Source organism: Lytechinus variegatus, chromosome 6, assembly GCF_018143015.1.
Source record: "Lytechinus variegatus isolate NC3 chromosome 6, Lvar_3.0, whole genome shotgun sequence".
Classification (NCBI taxonomy): Eukaryota; Metazoa; Echinodermata; class Echinoidea; order Temnopleuroida; family Toxopneustidae; genus Lytechinus; species Lytechinus variegatus.
This window is the reverse complement of record NC_054745.1, coordinates 38,435,207-38,453,673: the sequence shown is the minus strand read 5'-3', so window position 1 is coordinate 38,453,673 and position 18,467 is coordinate 38,435,207. Positions and strand designations below refer to the sequence as shown.

General features: G+C 36.6%; 1 protein-coding gene across 1 annotated transcript; it reads left to right on the top strand.

Annotated features, from left to right (window-relative positions):
* Positions 1–2,490: 2,490 nt before the first annotated feature.
* On the top strand, positions 2,491–18,177 carry LOC121417443 (2-amino-3-ketobutyrate coenzyme A ligase, mitochondrial-like). Its single transcript, XM_041611158.1, has 10 exons — positions 2,491–2,576; positions 4,020–4,264; positions 5,888–5,977; positions 9,785–10,004; positions 10,956–11,052; positions 13,220–13,389; positions 15,081–15,190; positions 16,681–16,782; positions 17,135–17,258; positions 17,829–18,177. The coding sequence occupies exons 1-10, from the start codon at positions 2,570–2,572 to the stop codon at positions 17,933–17,935; spliced, it is 1,272 nt and encodes a 423-aa protein (XP_041467092.1). The 5' UTR covers positions 2,491–2,569; the 3' UTR covers positions 17,936–18,177.
* Positions 18,178–18,467: the final 290 nt, after the last annotated feature.

The following is an 18,467-nucleotide window of genomic DNA, read 5'->3' as shown; positions in this document are numbered from 1 at the left end:
ACTCTTAAAATTTTGGGGAGGGTGCCCAATACGTGAGCAGGATGCGAAAGATGAAATTAGTAGACATACACCTAACTGACCTTAAACCACATATATTTTTTTCAAGCATATCATTATAATTCATAAACAAGATGAGGGGCCTATAATGCAAGCGATAAGCGTAGGCAAATGTGTTGACCTAGAAACAGGAAATAGAGGCCTATATACATTTTATAGGACTAGTTTTATGACTAATCCATATATCTCACAAAAACGAGCACGAAGCGAGCTGAATTCGTGCTTCATGAAAAGACATTATATTTTGAGGACTGTTCGTATGATAACATTAACACGATAGGTCATAAAATTAAAATGTGAGTGCGGAGCTCGAGTATGATTTTTTTATAAGGCCTAGAAGCTTTCTTTCCTAGAAAAGTGCAATTTTAAGGACTGTTTTTTTTATTTAAATAGCCAAGACTTGTCAGATAATAACCCTAAAGGGATTGCAATAAAATACGATGCTATAGAGTTTAATTCAGACATAGAATGTACTTTTTTAAGAAGTTTTGTAATCATGATAAGAACGGAATGCGAAGAACGAATTAATATTTCTGGTGTAATAAGTTGACATGAAAATCTGGACGATCGAGTGAGGATCTTTTTTTTTTTAATTAGGCCTACTATTATTTTTTGTGGGACAAAGTTTCAATTATGATTTTCTGTAAATTTTGATATGAAAGACAAGTTTTTAATGAATTTTAGGACGATTGATACCCCAATTCGAGTAAGTCATGTCCTCTTTTCCTGATTTTTTTGTGATGATTTTGACATTGTATTAAAAACATTATATTATTTTCCTCTTGTTCTATTTTGATGTTCTTTTTTAGTTCTTGGTCCTGGACTCTCTTATTTTTTTATTTTTATTTATTTATTCATTCATTTATTTAATTATTTGTTTTATTTATTTTATTATTATTTTTTGTTTTTGGGGATGGGGTTCTCTTCCCTAAATTTATGCGCCATTCTTCTTCCAGAGTAAGTGCTGCTTCAAGGTGATGAAGTATGGTGTAATAGTATGTTATTTTTTCTTATTTTTCAATTCGGGGACGTATGAGCTATTACAATAAGCCAGTTCGTAGTTCCAGTTCGTAGTTCCACTCTGCGCATGATCAGAAGATTCTGCACATGATCAGACGAAAGTCATTTGTACAAAAGTGACATGGTGGTTTAAAATTTAATGAGATAAGCACCAACTTTGATTTTTGATTATTCATGTATTCTTTTGCTGGATTGTGTTGTTCATTTACAACCACAAAAAACAACAATGCGCCCACGGACGACTGGTATCTCACAAATTGAAAAGTACACTGTACAGGCATGCTATAACATGCATTCAAAGTAGAAATGCAACAAATACCTTCATAGAGTGTTAATGGTGAGCTATTCTAGTCATCTAATCTATTCAATTTTTTCATCCTGCTATGCAAGGCATTCTTATCATATCTTGCTTTGAATTACCAAATGTGGATTTATTTAAAAGTTTTGTGAAGAAACAAAGGGAAATTGAGCATCACCTAGCCAACAAAAGAAACAAACTCACTGTACACTTTAAGAAGTGGCGATTTGATATATGATTTTTATTTTAGATACAGGTAGTTCCCCCTTTTCCATTCTAGAGACTTGTACAATGCACAGAGTAATATGCTACAAATGATTACACTCGTAAATTCATCTCGATGTGTATTCCCTATAGAGTAACCTGTATCGTCCAATGTTTTATTTTGATTTATGTCACCCTTTTTATTGTTTTCATTTATTTTTTTTATTTTATCTTTGTTTTGTGATTTTACTACTTTTGAACTGTCTTAAATAATTTTCAACTACCTGCAAATATTGTGATTATGTGTGATTTTGAATACCAATAAAACACATAATTAAACAAAAATCTTGCTTTGAAATCTGCCTATCACAATGAAAGAAATTAGGGTCATTTGACCAAAATTGCCCATGAAGTAACTACGAACTGGTCTATAGCGGAGTAGACCTTTAGTCTGCTATGCAGACTCTGAATGGCTCGTGAGGTGGGATCTGCTACTGAAAGGGCGAGCGAAGCGAGCCACTGCAGCCTCAGTAGACCTAGTCTGCTATGTAGACTCGTTGAATCAGCTGAGGTACACACACTGCAGATGTGGGTCTACATTTGTAGACTAGAGTAGACCGGCAATATCAACCTAAACCAACAAAAGTCACTAATACCCCCCACCCCTAAGAAGTATCACAATTTGAAGTGAAAGCTAGGGATCCACTTCAAATTAATGGACATGTGATGTAAGCCTTCGTCATAAAAAGATTGTTATTAGTTATTTTTCTTCTTCTGTTGTTTTCTAGAATAATAACATTCAAATTTGTGACAGACCCACTGAGAGTGTTACCTTGGTTTGTTGGAGATCGTTTGGGTGTGGGTGTGGACTCAGCTCTGGAAACGGATAACAACAAAAGTAATTTTTCAACGAGCATTTGCTTCATTAAAGCGACTTTACAGATGGGTGTTACGGAGGCTTGTCCATTTTCACAACATTGATTGGTCAAAATGTTTCGTAAGTTATTTTCTTGTTATTGAGAGTGTTAAAGCCTAATAAATTAGAACACGATAACCATTATACTATAGAAAAGATTGAAGCATGTAGGAAAGAATGATTTTAGTGATTTATGACCCTTTTTCCCCCTTCATGTAGAACGCTATTTAATCGTACTCGCAGCTGTGTCTACGCGACTGGGCACTGCACTGGCACTGCAACTGCAATGACAGTCGAAGCGCAGACAGGGTGGTGCGGCACATATATGTGTGCGGCGAGGGCGGTGGTCCATGTTTCATTGTTTGCGTGACCGTCATTTCCCCTGCCTGGCCTGGCAGTGGCAGTTCTGCAGCTGCGTTTGTCGTCTTCAAGTCCAACTTGAAGTTAAAAACGATATACATTACTGATGTTTGGCATGCCCTGATGTTTTGTCTGTCAAACAAAAGTAGACCAAGGCCAAAAGCTTTGATCTCCTTTTAATTTAATTTAATTATTTATATTTTATGTTACTTAAAAGTGAACGGTAATGGTTGTTCAACTTCAAACTTCTGAACACCATGAACACTGACTAAGCAATCATCATGCTCATCAATCAAGACTTTGTCAGAGCCAGAGGTCAGAGGAGAAATTTGAAAAAAAGAAGAAAAAAGTACAGGAGCACCTGGGGAAGGACAACAACTCCCATGTCAGAAGAAAAAAGGTTTAAAAACATGGGTATCATCTTAGACGGTGTATTTTTTGTAGGATCGCTCATGCATTATTTTGCATAACTGTACAACAACCTGACCAAGCGAACCAACCAGAAATGAATGTGAATATCTAACCATTTTTTGTGAAAATAAAGCAAAATTTAGTGGTGTGGAACTTAGTGGAAGTGTAACTTTAAGTTACATGTAAGTGTAAGTTATCATTCATCATCATTATCATTGTATGGAAGAATTAGATGATCCTGTAATGCTTTATGCTTCTGATCTTTCCTTCGAGATTTTTTTTACTAGTCCACAAACAACTGTAGACTATATGTGTGGAGGGCTGTTTCTGTGGAAGAATTTGGTGTATATTGAGGACCAGTGTTTGTCCAGTCCACTCATTCAACGAAGAAGGTTACATAATGGTCCAGTGTAGTTTTGAAAGAATTCAACAAATATGCCAAGATTACAGAAGAAGGAAGACTGATCCAGGAGTCGATCACTCTGACTAAAACTGTTTTTTCTTAGCAATGAGTTGCTTCAATATTTCTACAGCTTCGTGCGATGACCACAGGTGCTAATTGTGGAATTAATGATGATATCATCTTGCACATGTACAGTGCATGTAGATCTAGTCGATCTAAATCCGATATCGGTGAAAGTTTCAGTAGTGTGCTGAATTGATAAATCTCTTTATTCAGATATATTTTTACAGGACTTACCCTGTAAGAAATATATTGGTTGGCAATTAAAATTCCTTTCTTTTACTCTGTAGCTCAACGTATAGGAAGATGGATGCTTGCCAGGGCACTCCTGCAGAAGACTGGCGCTCGTTCTCGGAGTACAGTCCCTGCAGCAGTGCTAGACAACACCATGCAAGAAGTGATGGACTCCATTCATGAGGCTGGGACATACAAACCAGAAAGGGTGATCACTACCAGGCAAGCTGCTGACATCAAGGTGGCCGGATTGTCAAAGAATATTCTCAACTTTTGCGCAAACAACTACCTCGGCCTCTCTGTAAGTATGCATTGAGAAATGGTCACATTCTTTGAAAGTTGAGATTGTTCCCACAAGATCATAACATGGCCGGATTATCAAAGAACATTCACAACTTTTGTGCAAACAGCTACCTAGCTTTTCCTTGTAAACTTGTGTCAATTGAAAGCTAATCCCATTCTACACTCAGCAAAAAAAGTTCTTGGACACTCATAAAAGTTAAAATATTCCATATATAGATATTCTATTAACTTAGGCAAATTATTGTATGTCAACATGACCAGACAATATTCCTCTTCCATTATAACATGACATTTTCATGTGAACAGTCATGCATGGGTGATTAAATGCATTAAACAATAGCAAGATCAGTAAATGAAAATTGCAAGAAATGGACAATTCAAACGATAATGATCATGGCTATCCTGTAGGCATACATTCAACAATTTCAGCAGGTTGTTATCATCTGAATTGAATGCTTTGGGTTGCATCATTAGATGCATAATGAGGTGGATCTTTTGGACACTCACTTCCAAGATGAAGCTTTCCAACCAAGCGCGTGCAAGAGCAATAAGAATGTTGCAGTCTGGGCAGTCATTTAGACAAGTGGCTTGATATTTCTAAGTTTCACCAACAACAATTTCAAATTTATTTCAAATTTAAACCAGCGTTATTTGGCTACTGATGCAGTTAGAGACCGCCCTAGGAGTGGTCAACCTAGGGCCTACAACCCCTTCAGAAGATAAGAGGACAAGGATAATTTTCTTTTGCCTATGCCAAGAAACTAAAATTTGAAATTGTTTTCATCAACTAACTTTGACTTAAATTTCCAGTGGAATAGTGATGCATCCAAGGTAGATAACTTTCTCTTCACTTTTAGAGCGGTATTTGACTTTAAGTTTGCATTATATATTTATATGTATATATTTATGCTACACAAACTTTCACAACGGAAAGAATGACAATTTTCTTGCAATTTTCGTTTACTGACATTGCTATTCTTTAATGCCTGTAACCAGCCATGCGCTGACTGATCAATTTCTTGCAATTTTCTTTTACTGACATTGCTATTGTTTAAAGCACCACCCATGCATGACTGTTCACATGAAAATGTCATGTCACACTGGAAAATGAATATTGTCTGATCATGTTGACATACAATAATTTGCCTTTAATCTAATATCTATAAGGAATATTTTAACTTTTATAAGTGTCCAAGAACCTTTTTTTGCCGAGTATTAGGTTGGAATCTTCTCAGATTTTGAAAATTCTTTAATCTTTGTTAATGGGTGGATTGAGAAATGATCACATTTGGAAAGTGGGAATATTTAATTTTTTTCATAGAAGTTAGTAGAGGATATGAACAAAAACGGATTGAAGGCAGGGGTGAACATGAATGTGCGAGGCTGAAAGCATTTTTTTTTTACATCTATGGTTAGAACTAATGACTTGAATAGTGCATGTGACGGAGTGAAGGCTACTCCAATAAAAAGTAAAAAATTCTATGCATGTGAAAAAATACTAACAACCACTTTACAAATGTGAATCATGTATAAAGTATAAAAACTGTTAATTTGTCCTATCAACAACCATCACTTGTACTTATTACACCATTTTCTTTTTCCACTTTCTTTTTCACTTTAGAGCCACCCTGAAGTGATAGATGCTGCAAAACAAGCATTAGATGATTATGGTGCTGGGCTAAGTTCAGCCAGGTTCATCTGCGGAACACAGGTAATTTAGCCTCTGAAGTTAAACACTAAAAATTGATCAACTTAAAAAAAAGCAGACTGCTTATCTCTGATTGAAACTAGATGGTATGTGATTTCTTATTTGTAAAATTTAGCAGAATAAGTTACTTTCCTCTTGCAAGCAAAAGAATAGGTAGTCAACCTAGCACTATTAATGTTTATCTGGGTGCATTACAAAAAAAAAAAGAAGAAAAAAACAAAGCAAGATTGAATATGTAGCTTTTCCCATTATTTAATTCTGAAATTCCTCTATCATTTATCAGGGTCATATTATACGTATTATAATAACAAATGCAAAATTTCTAGAACAAGTTTACCATCGGCCAATCGGATTGTAAGATTACAGAAGCTTTAAACTGTCATTGCAAATTTGTTATTACATGGGTACCATGCATGAAATACAAGGCAAAAAGTGCATGAAAATGGAGATATACCTTTGAGAGGTTTTACCATGCTCACATTTTGTTGCTTTCAAATAACCATTTTAGCGTTATTTGAATGATCATTTCAATGACACATATTTTGATAATAATAATACATGTCCATTTATATACCGCAGTTGCTATGTGCATATACAGGGACCTGGGAAGCGGGGGTGCTGAAGCACCCCCATAAATTTTCCTGGGGGTGCTGCGTGTATTATTTTCCATAGGCAGCACCCCCACGAAATCAGGTTCCCTTTGTGTTTTTTTTTATATATGTTATGATGTACATAATTATCACATCCGACAATTGCAAATCATTTACATATTCTTTCACATACTCCAATAACATCCCTTCTATGACGCGATTCAATCACGCTCGGCACTCCGATACAGACGTAGTCATGGTAGTGGCGCGCAATACGTGATATAGTTTACACACTACTCGATAGCAGGGAGGGACATAGGTGTGGCTGACTTGAAACTTCTAGGTTCAAATCAAGTGAGTGCATGCGCTCGACCGCCCGTGTTTTGTATAAACAATTACAAGTCAGACAATAGAAATCAAATTTCAGTCTTTTTCGCCCTGCCCCATGGCGCTGGGAAGCGGGGTGCTGGGGGTGAAGCACCAACATTTTGGGGATTCTGCATGTGTTATTTTCCATAGGCAGCACCTCCTGGAAATCTAGTGGTAAGTTGATAAATGACAGAAATGTAATGAAAATGAACCACGTTTCGTAGAACCCACCCCCCCTTCAGAATTATCCGACACAAAACTTAAATAGTGTTTAAATTCATCCTTTTTCAGATCGGAATATCAAATATTTTCTGCTCGCGCTTCGCGCTCGCATTATTGATTTTTATAATAAAAAATGTATTTACACTGCCCAGATACAAGGTCTTACTTTAAACACACACACGCATGTTTTATACGCAGCTTGTTTGGGGCTACTCTGGGCTGAAAATATTTATATCAAATAAAATTTTATGAAAATCTAACAAATATTTAAGTTATATAATTCTAAAGTTTAGCAATATTTTATGAAAATGGTGATATGCATGTTGTCATGAATATTTAATAGGTGGGTTGACATGTGCGGAAATCTGTCCACAAAGATAAGGGGACCAGGGCCTGGAAAATATGACAAGCAAAAAAAAAAGAAAAAAAAGTTTTTCACCCAAAATGTAAGATCATTTAGTCCAAAAGGTGTTATTTCGATTGTGAAGTAATGTATTTTTGGTAGGGGGCACGTCCCCCTGTCCCCTCTGGGATTTCTGCCTATGTGGGTTGAAGATGTCACATCCACACTATCATGTTTCTTGTGTTATTACATTGAATAAAAATCGTTTCATTTTTCATACCAGTGTAAATGATATCTCTCCCGTATAATGAGTTGCAGCAAAGAATATCTAATAGACTAAATCAGTTGCCAATTCAACTGTTTTTGGTTCTTGAAGGGAAAATATTTAAAAAAAATACAAAAGAACAAGTGGGGATATGACATCATCAGTTTGCTCGTTGAATATTAATGAAGACATGCTTAAAACTGTTTCACCGGAGTAATGCTAATCTTTAAAATGCAATAATTTTTATATTCTTTGTCGGATTTTGATCAAATCTTTATTCTTATGTTCATCTGATTTTTCTTTATCTGTTCAAATATCAAAAATTTTCTGCTCGCGCTTCACGCTCACATTATTACCCATCATTTTCTTGATTTACAAAACATGAATAGAATGTCCCAATTATAGGTCTGAAATCTCAATTTTGTTTCCGCTCGCGCTTCGCGCTCGCATCAATTGTATAGTTATATACCTATCCTGTTCATGATTAGAAAAGTGCTTAGAATGTCCTTTTTTTAGGTCTGAAATCTCATTTTTATTTCAGCTCGCGCTTCGCGCTTGCATCAATTGTATAGTTATATACCTATCCTCTTCATTATTAGAAAAGTGCTTAGAATGTCTCAATTTTTTTGGTTGAAATCTCAATTTTGTTTCCGCTCGCGCTTCGCACTCGCATCAATTTTAAAGTTGTATACCTATCCTCTTCATTATTAGAAAAGTGCTTAGAATGTCTTGTTTTTTTATCTGAAATCTCAATTTTGATTCCGCTCGCGCTTCGCGCTCACATCAATTGTATATTTATATACCTATCCTGTTCATAATTTAAAAAGTGCTTAAGATGTCCCGTTTTTAGGTCTGATATCTCATTTTTATTTCCGCTCGCGCTTCGCGCTCGCATCAATTGTATAGTTATATACCTACCCTGTTCGTAATTTAAAAAGTGCTTAAGATGTCCCGTATTTAGGTCTGAAAACTCATTTTTATTTCATCAATTGTATAGTTATATACTTATCCTCTTCATTATTAAAAAAGTGCTTAGAATGTCCAGTATTTAGGTCTGAATGTCAAAATTTTCAGCTCGGTTGGTTATTTGGTTGTTGATATATGTATCGTCTTAATGGGTAACTGCAAACAGTCCTTATACCACTTTCCTTTCGATCAGAGCGTATATAAAATATATCTGCTCGCACTGATCACTTTCGCAGTTATTATTTGTTACATATGCATTTTGTTTAGGACCACAAACATTGCTCAAAATGTTCAATTTGTTCAGGACAAAATACATGAACCCCCCCAAAAAAAAATAGCTTGCGCTTCGCGCTCTAATTATATATCTATGTTCTTTTATAAAAAAAAGGTAAGAAGTGACTGTCATATATATGTATGTACATATATATATGGGGGGCCTGGGTGTGTGTGGTGTCCTTAGAGGTGTGTGTGTGTGTGTGTAATTATGGAAAACTCAATTGTGTCCCCTCCTCCCCCCTCCACCTTTGAGGAGAGATTTCAGCACCCCCACTGAAAAAATCGTTCCCAGGTCCCTGTGCATATACTTGACTGCGCTTTGATACTTGGTATCCTGTTATTACCCCAGCTGTAGCTGAGCCCCCATATTGATAGGCGCTAAAGCGTTCAAGGAGTAAATCCTACTGGGTACCCATTCACCTCACCTGGGTCGAGTGCAGCGCAATGCAGATAAATTTCTTGCCGAAAGATTTACGCCATGGCTGGGATTCGAACCCATGACCCTCTTTTTTATAGTCTGAAGACTAATCCATTAGGCCACAACGCTCCTCGATAATGAATGGGTTCAATGTTTCAAATCATTTCCAGGATATTCATAAGGATCTTGTACAGAAAATCACTGTCTTTCCTATCTGCGAGGAATCCCATCTAACACACCACCAGTTCTTGTGCTAATGATGGGGGTTTTAAGCTATGCTGATGCCATATAATGCTGTTGTCGTATTTGGCGGTCCAGAATTTAATAATTAATTGGTGTAATGATTTTAATTCATTTCTAGGATATTCATAAGGATCTTGAGCAGAAAATTGCACTCTTTCATGGCCGCGAGGACTCCATTTTGTACGCCAGCTGTTTTGATGCAAACGCTGGGTTGTTTGAAGCCATGTTGACGCCCGAGGATGCTGTGCTCTCCGATGAACTCAACCATGCCTCGATCATTGATGGGATCAGATTGTGCAAGGCAAGGAGGTATCGGTATAAACATATGAATATGGAAGGTAAGCAGATCTGTTGCCTGTTGATTGCAAAACTTTCATCAACATGCTTTAACTTTACAACCTGGCCAAGTGTGGGAGGGAGGTAGGGGGTGGATATACCACGTTCAGCCACACCTTATCATCATGATTTTTTTATTTTTTATTTTTTAATTTTTTTTTTATATGTTTGTGTTTTTGTCTATGTTTTCAAACTTTTATTTTGATTACAAATTGTGTTATGTTAACTATTTCATTATACTCATTTTCTGTTATTAATTTATTTACTATGTATGTGTTCTGCTTTTTTTATCATGTTTATGTTTCTTTTATTCGTGGAGGGCTCCGTTGTAAACCAGTTTTTAACTGAACGGGACTACCCTCCACTGTTGTTTTTATCGATTTTTTGTTAAATAAAACATGAATAAATAAATAAATAAATAATGATTAAATTACTCATTTAGTGATGATTATGATAAAGTAAATGATAATAAATAAAGAATGATTTATGATTGCATGGTAAAAACAATGTCTTTTGAAGAAAAAAAAATCATATTTTGATGAAAGTTTTACAAGTTTTACAAATTCAATCTGAAGGGTAAACTGTATTAGTTGATGCAACATGATAATCGAACTAACTCTGTGCTTGCTAAATTAATTTTTAAGGATAAAGAAGAGCTTTTATTGTTTTGATAATTTCTTTGAATTTGTTTTTTTATTGATTAATACCTTCACCCATTGAATGATTGAATTCTTAAAATTCTGTGGGGTTTGGACAGACCTCTGCAACTTTTCATCAGTAATGAATATGTTGAATATTGCAATTTATGCACTGTATATTTTTAAGGTACAAGGAAATTGAATGGGGGGATGGCTAATTTTAGGGGTTAAAGTAGAATAATTTAGAGCTTAGAATAACAGTTTACCTCTATGAGGATATAGGTTACTTTTATTGATATAACTTTCTTTTATTAGATTTGGAATCACAGCTTAGCGAGTCTATGGACTGCAGGATGCGATTGATTGTCACTGATGGTGTATTTAGCATGGATGGCGATATATCACCTCTCAGGTAAATAATTCCTTATATTGTATGCCTCAGAATAGGATGAGGTTGATTGTCACCGATGGTGTATTTAGCATGGATGGTGATATATCACCCCTTATCAGGTAAATAATTCCTTATATTGTATGCCTCAGAATAGGATGAGATTGATTGTCACCGATGGTGTATTTAGCATGGATGGCGATATATCACCCCTCAGGTAAATAATTCCTTATATTGTATGCCTTAGAATAGGATGAGGTTGATTGTCACTGATGGTGTATTTAGCATGGATGGCGATATATCACCCCTCAGGTAAATAATTCCTTATATATTATGCCTCAGAATAGGATGAGGTTGAGTGTCAGCGATGGTGTATTTAGTATGGATGGTAATATATCACCTCTCAGGTAAATAATTCCTCATAAAAATATTGTATGCCTTAGAATAGGATGAGGTTGATTGTCACTGATGGTGTATTTAGCATGGATGGCGATATATCACCTCTCAGGTAAATAATTCCTTATATTGTATGCCTCAGAATAGGATGAGGTTGATTGTCACTGATGGTGTGTTTAGCATGGATGGTGATATATCACCTCTCAGGTAAATAATTCCTTATATTGTATGCCTCAGAATAGGATGAGGTTGATTGTCACTGATGGTGTGTTTAGCATGGATGGCGATATATCACCCCTCAGGTAAATAATTCCTTATATTGTATGCCTCAGAATAGGATGAGATTGATTGTCACTGATGGTGTGTTTAGCATGGATGGTGATATATCACCTCTCAGGTAAATAATTCCTTATATTGTATGCCTCAGAATAGGATGAGATTGATTGTCACTGATGGTGTGTTTAGCATGGATGGTGATATATCACCTCTCAGGTAAATAATTCCTTATATTGTATGCCTCAGAATAGGATGAGATTGATTGTCACCGATGGTGTGTTTAGCATGGATGGCGATATATCACCCCTTAGGTAAGGTTAACAGACAGTCTAACCAGGGATGCATGTATTCTTAAGTCTGTATTCTAAAGTCGGGTTTAAGTTTAACTCGGGTTTAAAATTGCGGTTTAAGTATGGATAGCCAATTGTTACATAAATCACTAAGAGTAAAGATATATTTCAACTCATCTGGCTCTCAAATCATAATTGTTTAGGAAGCGTAAATGGATGATTTTCTTCACCATCGATGAATCAGGAAAGAGCACAGTAAACATAAGAAACATACAGCTTAATAAAAATTTTGACACCTTTGGCTTCCCATAATTTTAGCATGGAGTTAGACCATGGTCTAAGCTAAACTTGACTTCAGAATACAGCCTTAGAGTTTGGACCCTGTCATATCATCCTATGAAAGCCCCGCGGGCGAATCGTGGCAATCACCTGCAACTCACCTGCAAAAATTGTTAGAGCATGTTCAAAACTTTCCTGCGGCCAAATGAGACTTGCTTGCGCTCTTGCATGCGAGATACCTGCAAGATACTGTCAAAGGGATGACCTGCGGATTACCTGGTTTAGCAAAAATGGCCACTCAGAAGTCCAATATACAAGTCCTGCACAGGACGGCGTGACAGAGCCTGAAGGCCAAACATACATGTAGCATGAAGGAGTGGAATTTTTCTGTCATTTCATGAAATATAGTTACTATATTTCATTGAATGACAGATAAATGTTATTATTTATTCCCCAAAAGTTCCTTGATTTCATATAACCGAGGGTGGGTCTATCTTTCGCCAAGGGGGGGGGGGAGGGTGGGGTGGAAAAGATTTTTCCTCCATACTTTCTCCAATTGCTTGAAGCCATTGTTAATTGTTGTATTTTAGGGGGAGTCCTAAAGGCAACTTAGTTTTATTTTACAAGTGAGATAAGATATATCATATGATAATAATGCAAGCGCAAAGCACAAGCTAAATATTTTACGACCATCTTATAAATGTATTAAGTCTAATCTAGTCTAATCTTTTGTTGTAATCTAATTTTGTTATATTTTGTTCCTACATCATACAGGCCAGGGAGATAGTTGCATTATTTAAGAAGTATGATGTATGATGAATGTCAGGCTACCTGTTTTCTTGGTGCTACAGGAGGGGGGGGGGGTACAGAAGAACATTCTAATCTATTAATCTAATCTGGTCTAATGTAGTATAATCTCATTTGTCATACTTTGTTCATTTTTCATACAGGGAGATCGTTACACTATCCAAGAAGTACGATGCCCTTGTCTTTATCGACGAATGCCACGCGACCGGTTTCTTAGGTGCTACTGGGCGGGGCACAGAAGAACATCTTGGTATCGACGGCGCTAGTCACATCATCAACTCCACTTTAGGGAAGGCTCTCGGAGGTGCAGCTGGTAAGTTTTGGAGGGATTAATTTTAATCATGTTCTGCATACCAAGAATCTTGCTATAGGATTGGTCAGAAGTCGGTCATGTGATAAAGGGTAGTTTCACCATCAATTAAATTCAATTCAATTTTCAATTCAATTTTATTTATTTCACTTCCATCAAACAAAAACAAATTGTATACCATATATATAAAAATAAGTAATTGTATCCATTGCAAAGAAACAAAAATAATAATACATATGTTGTGAAAAAAACTTACAAGATTTGGGCAACACATTGGCGGTTTTAAATAAGTATACTATTTTTCAATAGAAATTAAATTAAGATGGAAATGGAGGGACCCACTAAAAAGCAATGCTTGTACAATTTTGGCCCCTCCAAAATAGATAACAAAACCAAGAACAGAGTACAAATACAGACATATGTAATCAAATGAAAAAAATAAAAATAAAAAGATAAAAAATAAATGAGAGAGAAATAATACTCACAAAATAAATACGAAGTTATCAAAAAATATAGTTTGTATAGGACAAAACAACCCGTCCTAAAATATATCCACCCTTCCCCCCCCCCCCAAAAAAAAAGAGAAAGGGGAGAATGCCCTGAGAAGATGGATGGGTGCTGCTAAACGTAGGTAGAACACATGCCATCGTGGAATCATCACACGCAGTGATGGATGTTTTTGGTGTTGCTAATTTTTTTAGCCCAAAGGGTCATACCACGTTATGAATTAGTTTGAGTACGCGTGAAATGAAGATGTCATTGCCACTAGATTTTTGGTGTTGCTGATTTTTTTAGCCCAAAGTGTCATACCATGTTATGAATTAGTTTGAGTACGTGTGAAATGAAGATGTCATTGCCACTAGATTTTTTTGGTCCATTTTAGTCCATCACCAGCAGTGACGATCGCGAAAAATGTAGATACGTGCATGCAGTGTAAATCTTTGTGCAAAATAGAGGTGCATTACCCCTCGATTGTTTTGTTGTGATGGTAACATTCCTGTTTGAGGTCACAATAACACTTCCTGCAGCAATATATCGGATACTTGTGCACGGCTTACATACGCGACAAGCATAATCGTCTAGATGGATTTTTTTGAAAAAAATTTTGATTTTTCTTTTAGATGAAAATTCTTATTATAGAGACACATTGATATCGGTTTCTTTCAGCAAGCTGGATGTACTTGCTATCTTTCCTCAGCTCCGCTTCAGAAAGGTAGCTACACCCAGCTTGCCTCGTAAGTGATAATTTGCCTATTACCTCCACCAGCGGTGATTATATACTTATCATATTAACTTGGTCTGCATGAAGTAGGGGTTCTTCTCAGATAGTCTAGTACTATGTGGAGTGTTGTGGACAAGTGGATTAGTCTCCACACTTTGAAACAGACGGTCGTGGGTTCAAATTCCAGCCATGGCGTACTTTTCTTCAACAAGAAATTGATCCATTGATCCACTCAACCCAGATGAACCAAATGGGTACCTTTATTTTTTAATATTATAAATACACAAGTAATAAAGAGCGTGTGATGCCATCACTCATTTGCATGCCGTCCATGATAAAATGTAATTTTCTCAATTCAAGTCAAAATTTCATGGAATTCTTAGTGGTTCTTTTTTGTGTGGTCTTTTTAATGATTCAAATAATCTTATTCATTATCATACTTGACCTTTCATATGTAATCGGTTTTACATAGGTGGCTATACATGTGGACCGAAGTCATTGACAGATATGCTGAGGCAGAAATCAAGACCGTATCTCTTCTCAAACTCTCTCCCCCCTCCTGTTGTTGCCTGTGCTTCTAAGGTAAGTCACTATGTAGATTCAGAAAGGCTCATGCCATCTAGTGCTGGTGGATGTATGATTTCAGTGTTAGTTTATTTATTTGTTTAAAATTTCATGCCAGTCCGATTACGCGCCTTTTGTTATATTTTTTTATGTGTTCGCTTCCATTCATTTGTGTGTCATACTCGGGGGGGGGGCCACTTCCATTGACGAGTGGATACCATGCGCGACCATGGGGTCTCGAAAAGCACCCTAAACACGTAATTTCCATATTCTGAAAATGCACCCCTTAACAAGTATTGGCGTGTGAAACCCTAGGTGGACCCTTAACAAGTATTGGAAACAAAGCGATACTCTTGGCAAATATTCCCTGAAATGAACCCCTAAACAAGTACTAGAATGTTTTATTGGTACGGCTCCTTCGGTTGTTGGCTTTACCTTATTTGGTTTAGTACGACCCCACCCTCTACACCTCGCACAAATCGGACTCTAAACACGAAGTGTTGGGGCAAAAAGGACATCCTTTATAAAACATTTTTTATTTTGTTTTATCATTCCCGAAAATTCAACCCTTAACACGTAATATTCCTAGTGAAATAGATACCCTTTTTCCATTATTTTTGTGTTTTTGACACCCTTATCACATTACGTACGTAACGTGCCCTATCGTGAAAAAGACATCCTTTTTACGTGTTTTTTGGGTCGCGCATGGTATCCGCTCGTCAATGTAAGTGGCCCCCCCCGGGTGTCATACTCTGAAGAGTGCACAATGAAAAGCTTTAGTGTGGCTCTTCTTCGCGCTACTAGCAAAATATCGCCAATATGATATATCGCTGAGTTAGAACATTCTGCATTCACGTTCAATATGAGCTGCAAGAAGGAAATGAAAGTATGCTTTTGTCTGTGTAACTGTTGTTCATGAAAAGCAGGCATTGGGGTAGCAACTTATGGAAGTTCCGAGGGTGAATTGCTAATTAATTTATTACCAACTCGTCCACTCACCAAATAGTCTACTTTCATTTAGTCTGCCATTCCGTCCAACATTTTTTCTTTTTTGATGGTGCTAATGGTATAAAGTAATAAAACTTGAATTGGGCATTGTTACTGACATATTTTGAAAATGATTGTAGCAAAGATTATGTTTAGAAATTTAGCAGCGATGACAAGGATAGTTATCATTGAAATGGTAAAACTTAAAGTTAAAGATAAGTTTCATATTGGGCCAAATGTACTCTGAGAGGGAGAAAAAAAAGTTACATATAATCGAGGATTGAGTGACCATTTGGAATGAGTAATTGACCATTCAGGATAGGAAGCATTAAGTAGACACATCTTCAGGTAGCGTTTAAATGTGTCAGCGGAAGAGCATTGTTGGATTATAACCAGGAGAAAAACATTCCAAAAGAGCTCAAAGAATAAGTAGAGACTGTTTATTTTATTATCATACGCTCTTATACTGGAATCTTCCGGTTTGATGTCATTGTGACACGTTTCTCTGTTCCATTGTGCAGGTTTTTGATATGATAATGAGAGATAACTCGCTGGTATCCAAAGTGGATAGCAACACACAGAGATTCAGAAAGCACATGAACGATGCAGGATTCAAAGTCTGGGTAAGTGAACTAATGAGGGTGAAAAACAAATTTTTTCCTGAAAAACAGACAAAATTGTCCATAGAATTCCCCAAATTGAATGCTTCTTGGGACAATCTTTCCTAAAGTTGCCCTTACATCTACCCAAAACAATTTAAAAATTAAGTTTCAAATGATAATATTCTACATACACAAAAAAGCCCTTGAAATGAGAGAAACAGTCCCTAAAATTCGAAAATTGTTAAAATGTGGAACAAAAGAGCCCCTGAAATGATAATTTCATACCAAGTGACAGTCAATGGAGTTAATTTTTAACCCGATGAAGGGCACGAATTGTGTCTCATTTCTCAGTGTCATTTTGTGTCTTTCCTAGGGTACAACGCATCCAATATGTCCCATTATGCTGGGAGAAGCTAGCTTAGCTGGACGCTTCGCAGAGGAAATGTTGGATCGAGGGATCTATGTCATCGGCTTCAGCTATCCCGTAGTCCCTAAAGGTTAGAATTGTGTTTGTTCATTCCACATTTATCAACATGTAAAGTTCAATTACAATATAACACAGAGAAGATGCACTTCTTGTTCACCTTCACAAGATCTGTTTTGTAATGAAAATATATCACAGTTTAGAGAAGTAGCTAGTTATTATTCTCACCAATTCGGGCCAACAGTTTGGGAACTGTACAAGTCAAAGTCACACAAGTGTTATTGTCATGAATTTTACAAGCCACCATTTCATTAAAATTGCCACTTCATTGCATTGTCAGCTAGTCATCTAGATTTTAATTCTGCTTCAGTCCGTAAAGAAAAAGTCCTTATGGCAGTATCCTTTACACACGTTTCAACATCTGTGTGCACAGACATTTTTTGGCAAGATTTATAGATTGTTAGGAGTGGCAGGGGGGCTAACCCCTTCCCCCCTTAAAAATGGTCTGAAACGGCCAGTTTAAGTAGGGTTGGTTGGTTGATTTATATTGTGTTTCAACCTCTGCAGGCTTAGCCGATATCTTTGTTAAGAAAATTGACACATGGATATATTTATTTGATTTCCATTGTATCAATCTCTGCAGGTCTAGCTCGTATCAGGGTTCAGATCTCAGCAGCTCACACTGAAGCCGAGATCGACCAGTGCGCTCAGACGTTCTACGATGTTGGCAAGAAACTTGGAGTTATCTAATCTATCACTAGAATGGCATCAAGAAGGTGGGAACCGCAACGGCAAGGAACCTTGTAAAAAGTCAGTTGAGAGCAGCATCTCTCCTTCAAAGTTGCCTGTGACAGACAGAGGATAGCCTTCAAATTTGTGCTGCTAATTTTCAAGTCTGTAAATCACCGAAGTCTGGAATACATTTAATTAAACCTTAATTCGTCGCTCTCAAGTTCATACTACTCATTCATCTTCATCAATCTGGCTCATTCAGCACGAGCAGGTGAAACGTCCTTCCCTGTGGTCACATGGACGTGGTTAACCATTCTGAGGTGTTGAATTATTGTTTTAGTGGCCCAAACATGGAGTAGTGTGTGCACAGATCTTTGTAAATGAAAGGAAAAAGCATCAAATGACAAAGTTCAATGGAAAAACAAAGAAATACAAAATGGCCCAGTTTAGTTAGGGTTAAGGAATTGAAACAGGACCCAAAGGAAAGGCTACATATTGTTTATTTATCAGAGGCTCCATGCAATATTTAATAACAGGGTAGATCATGGGT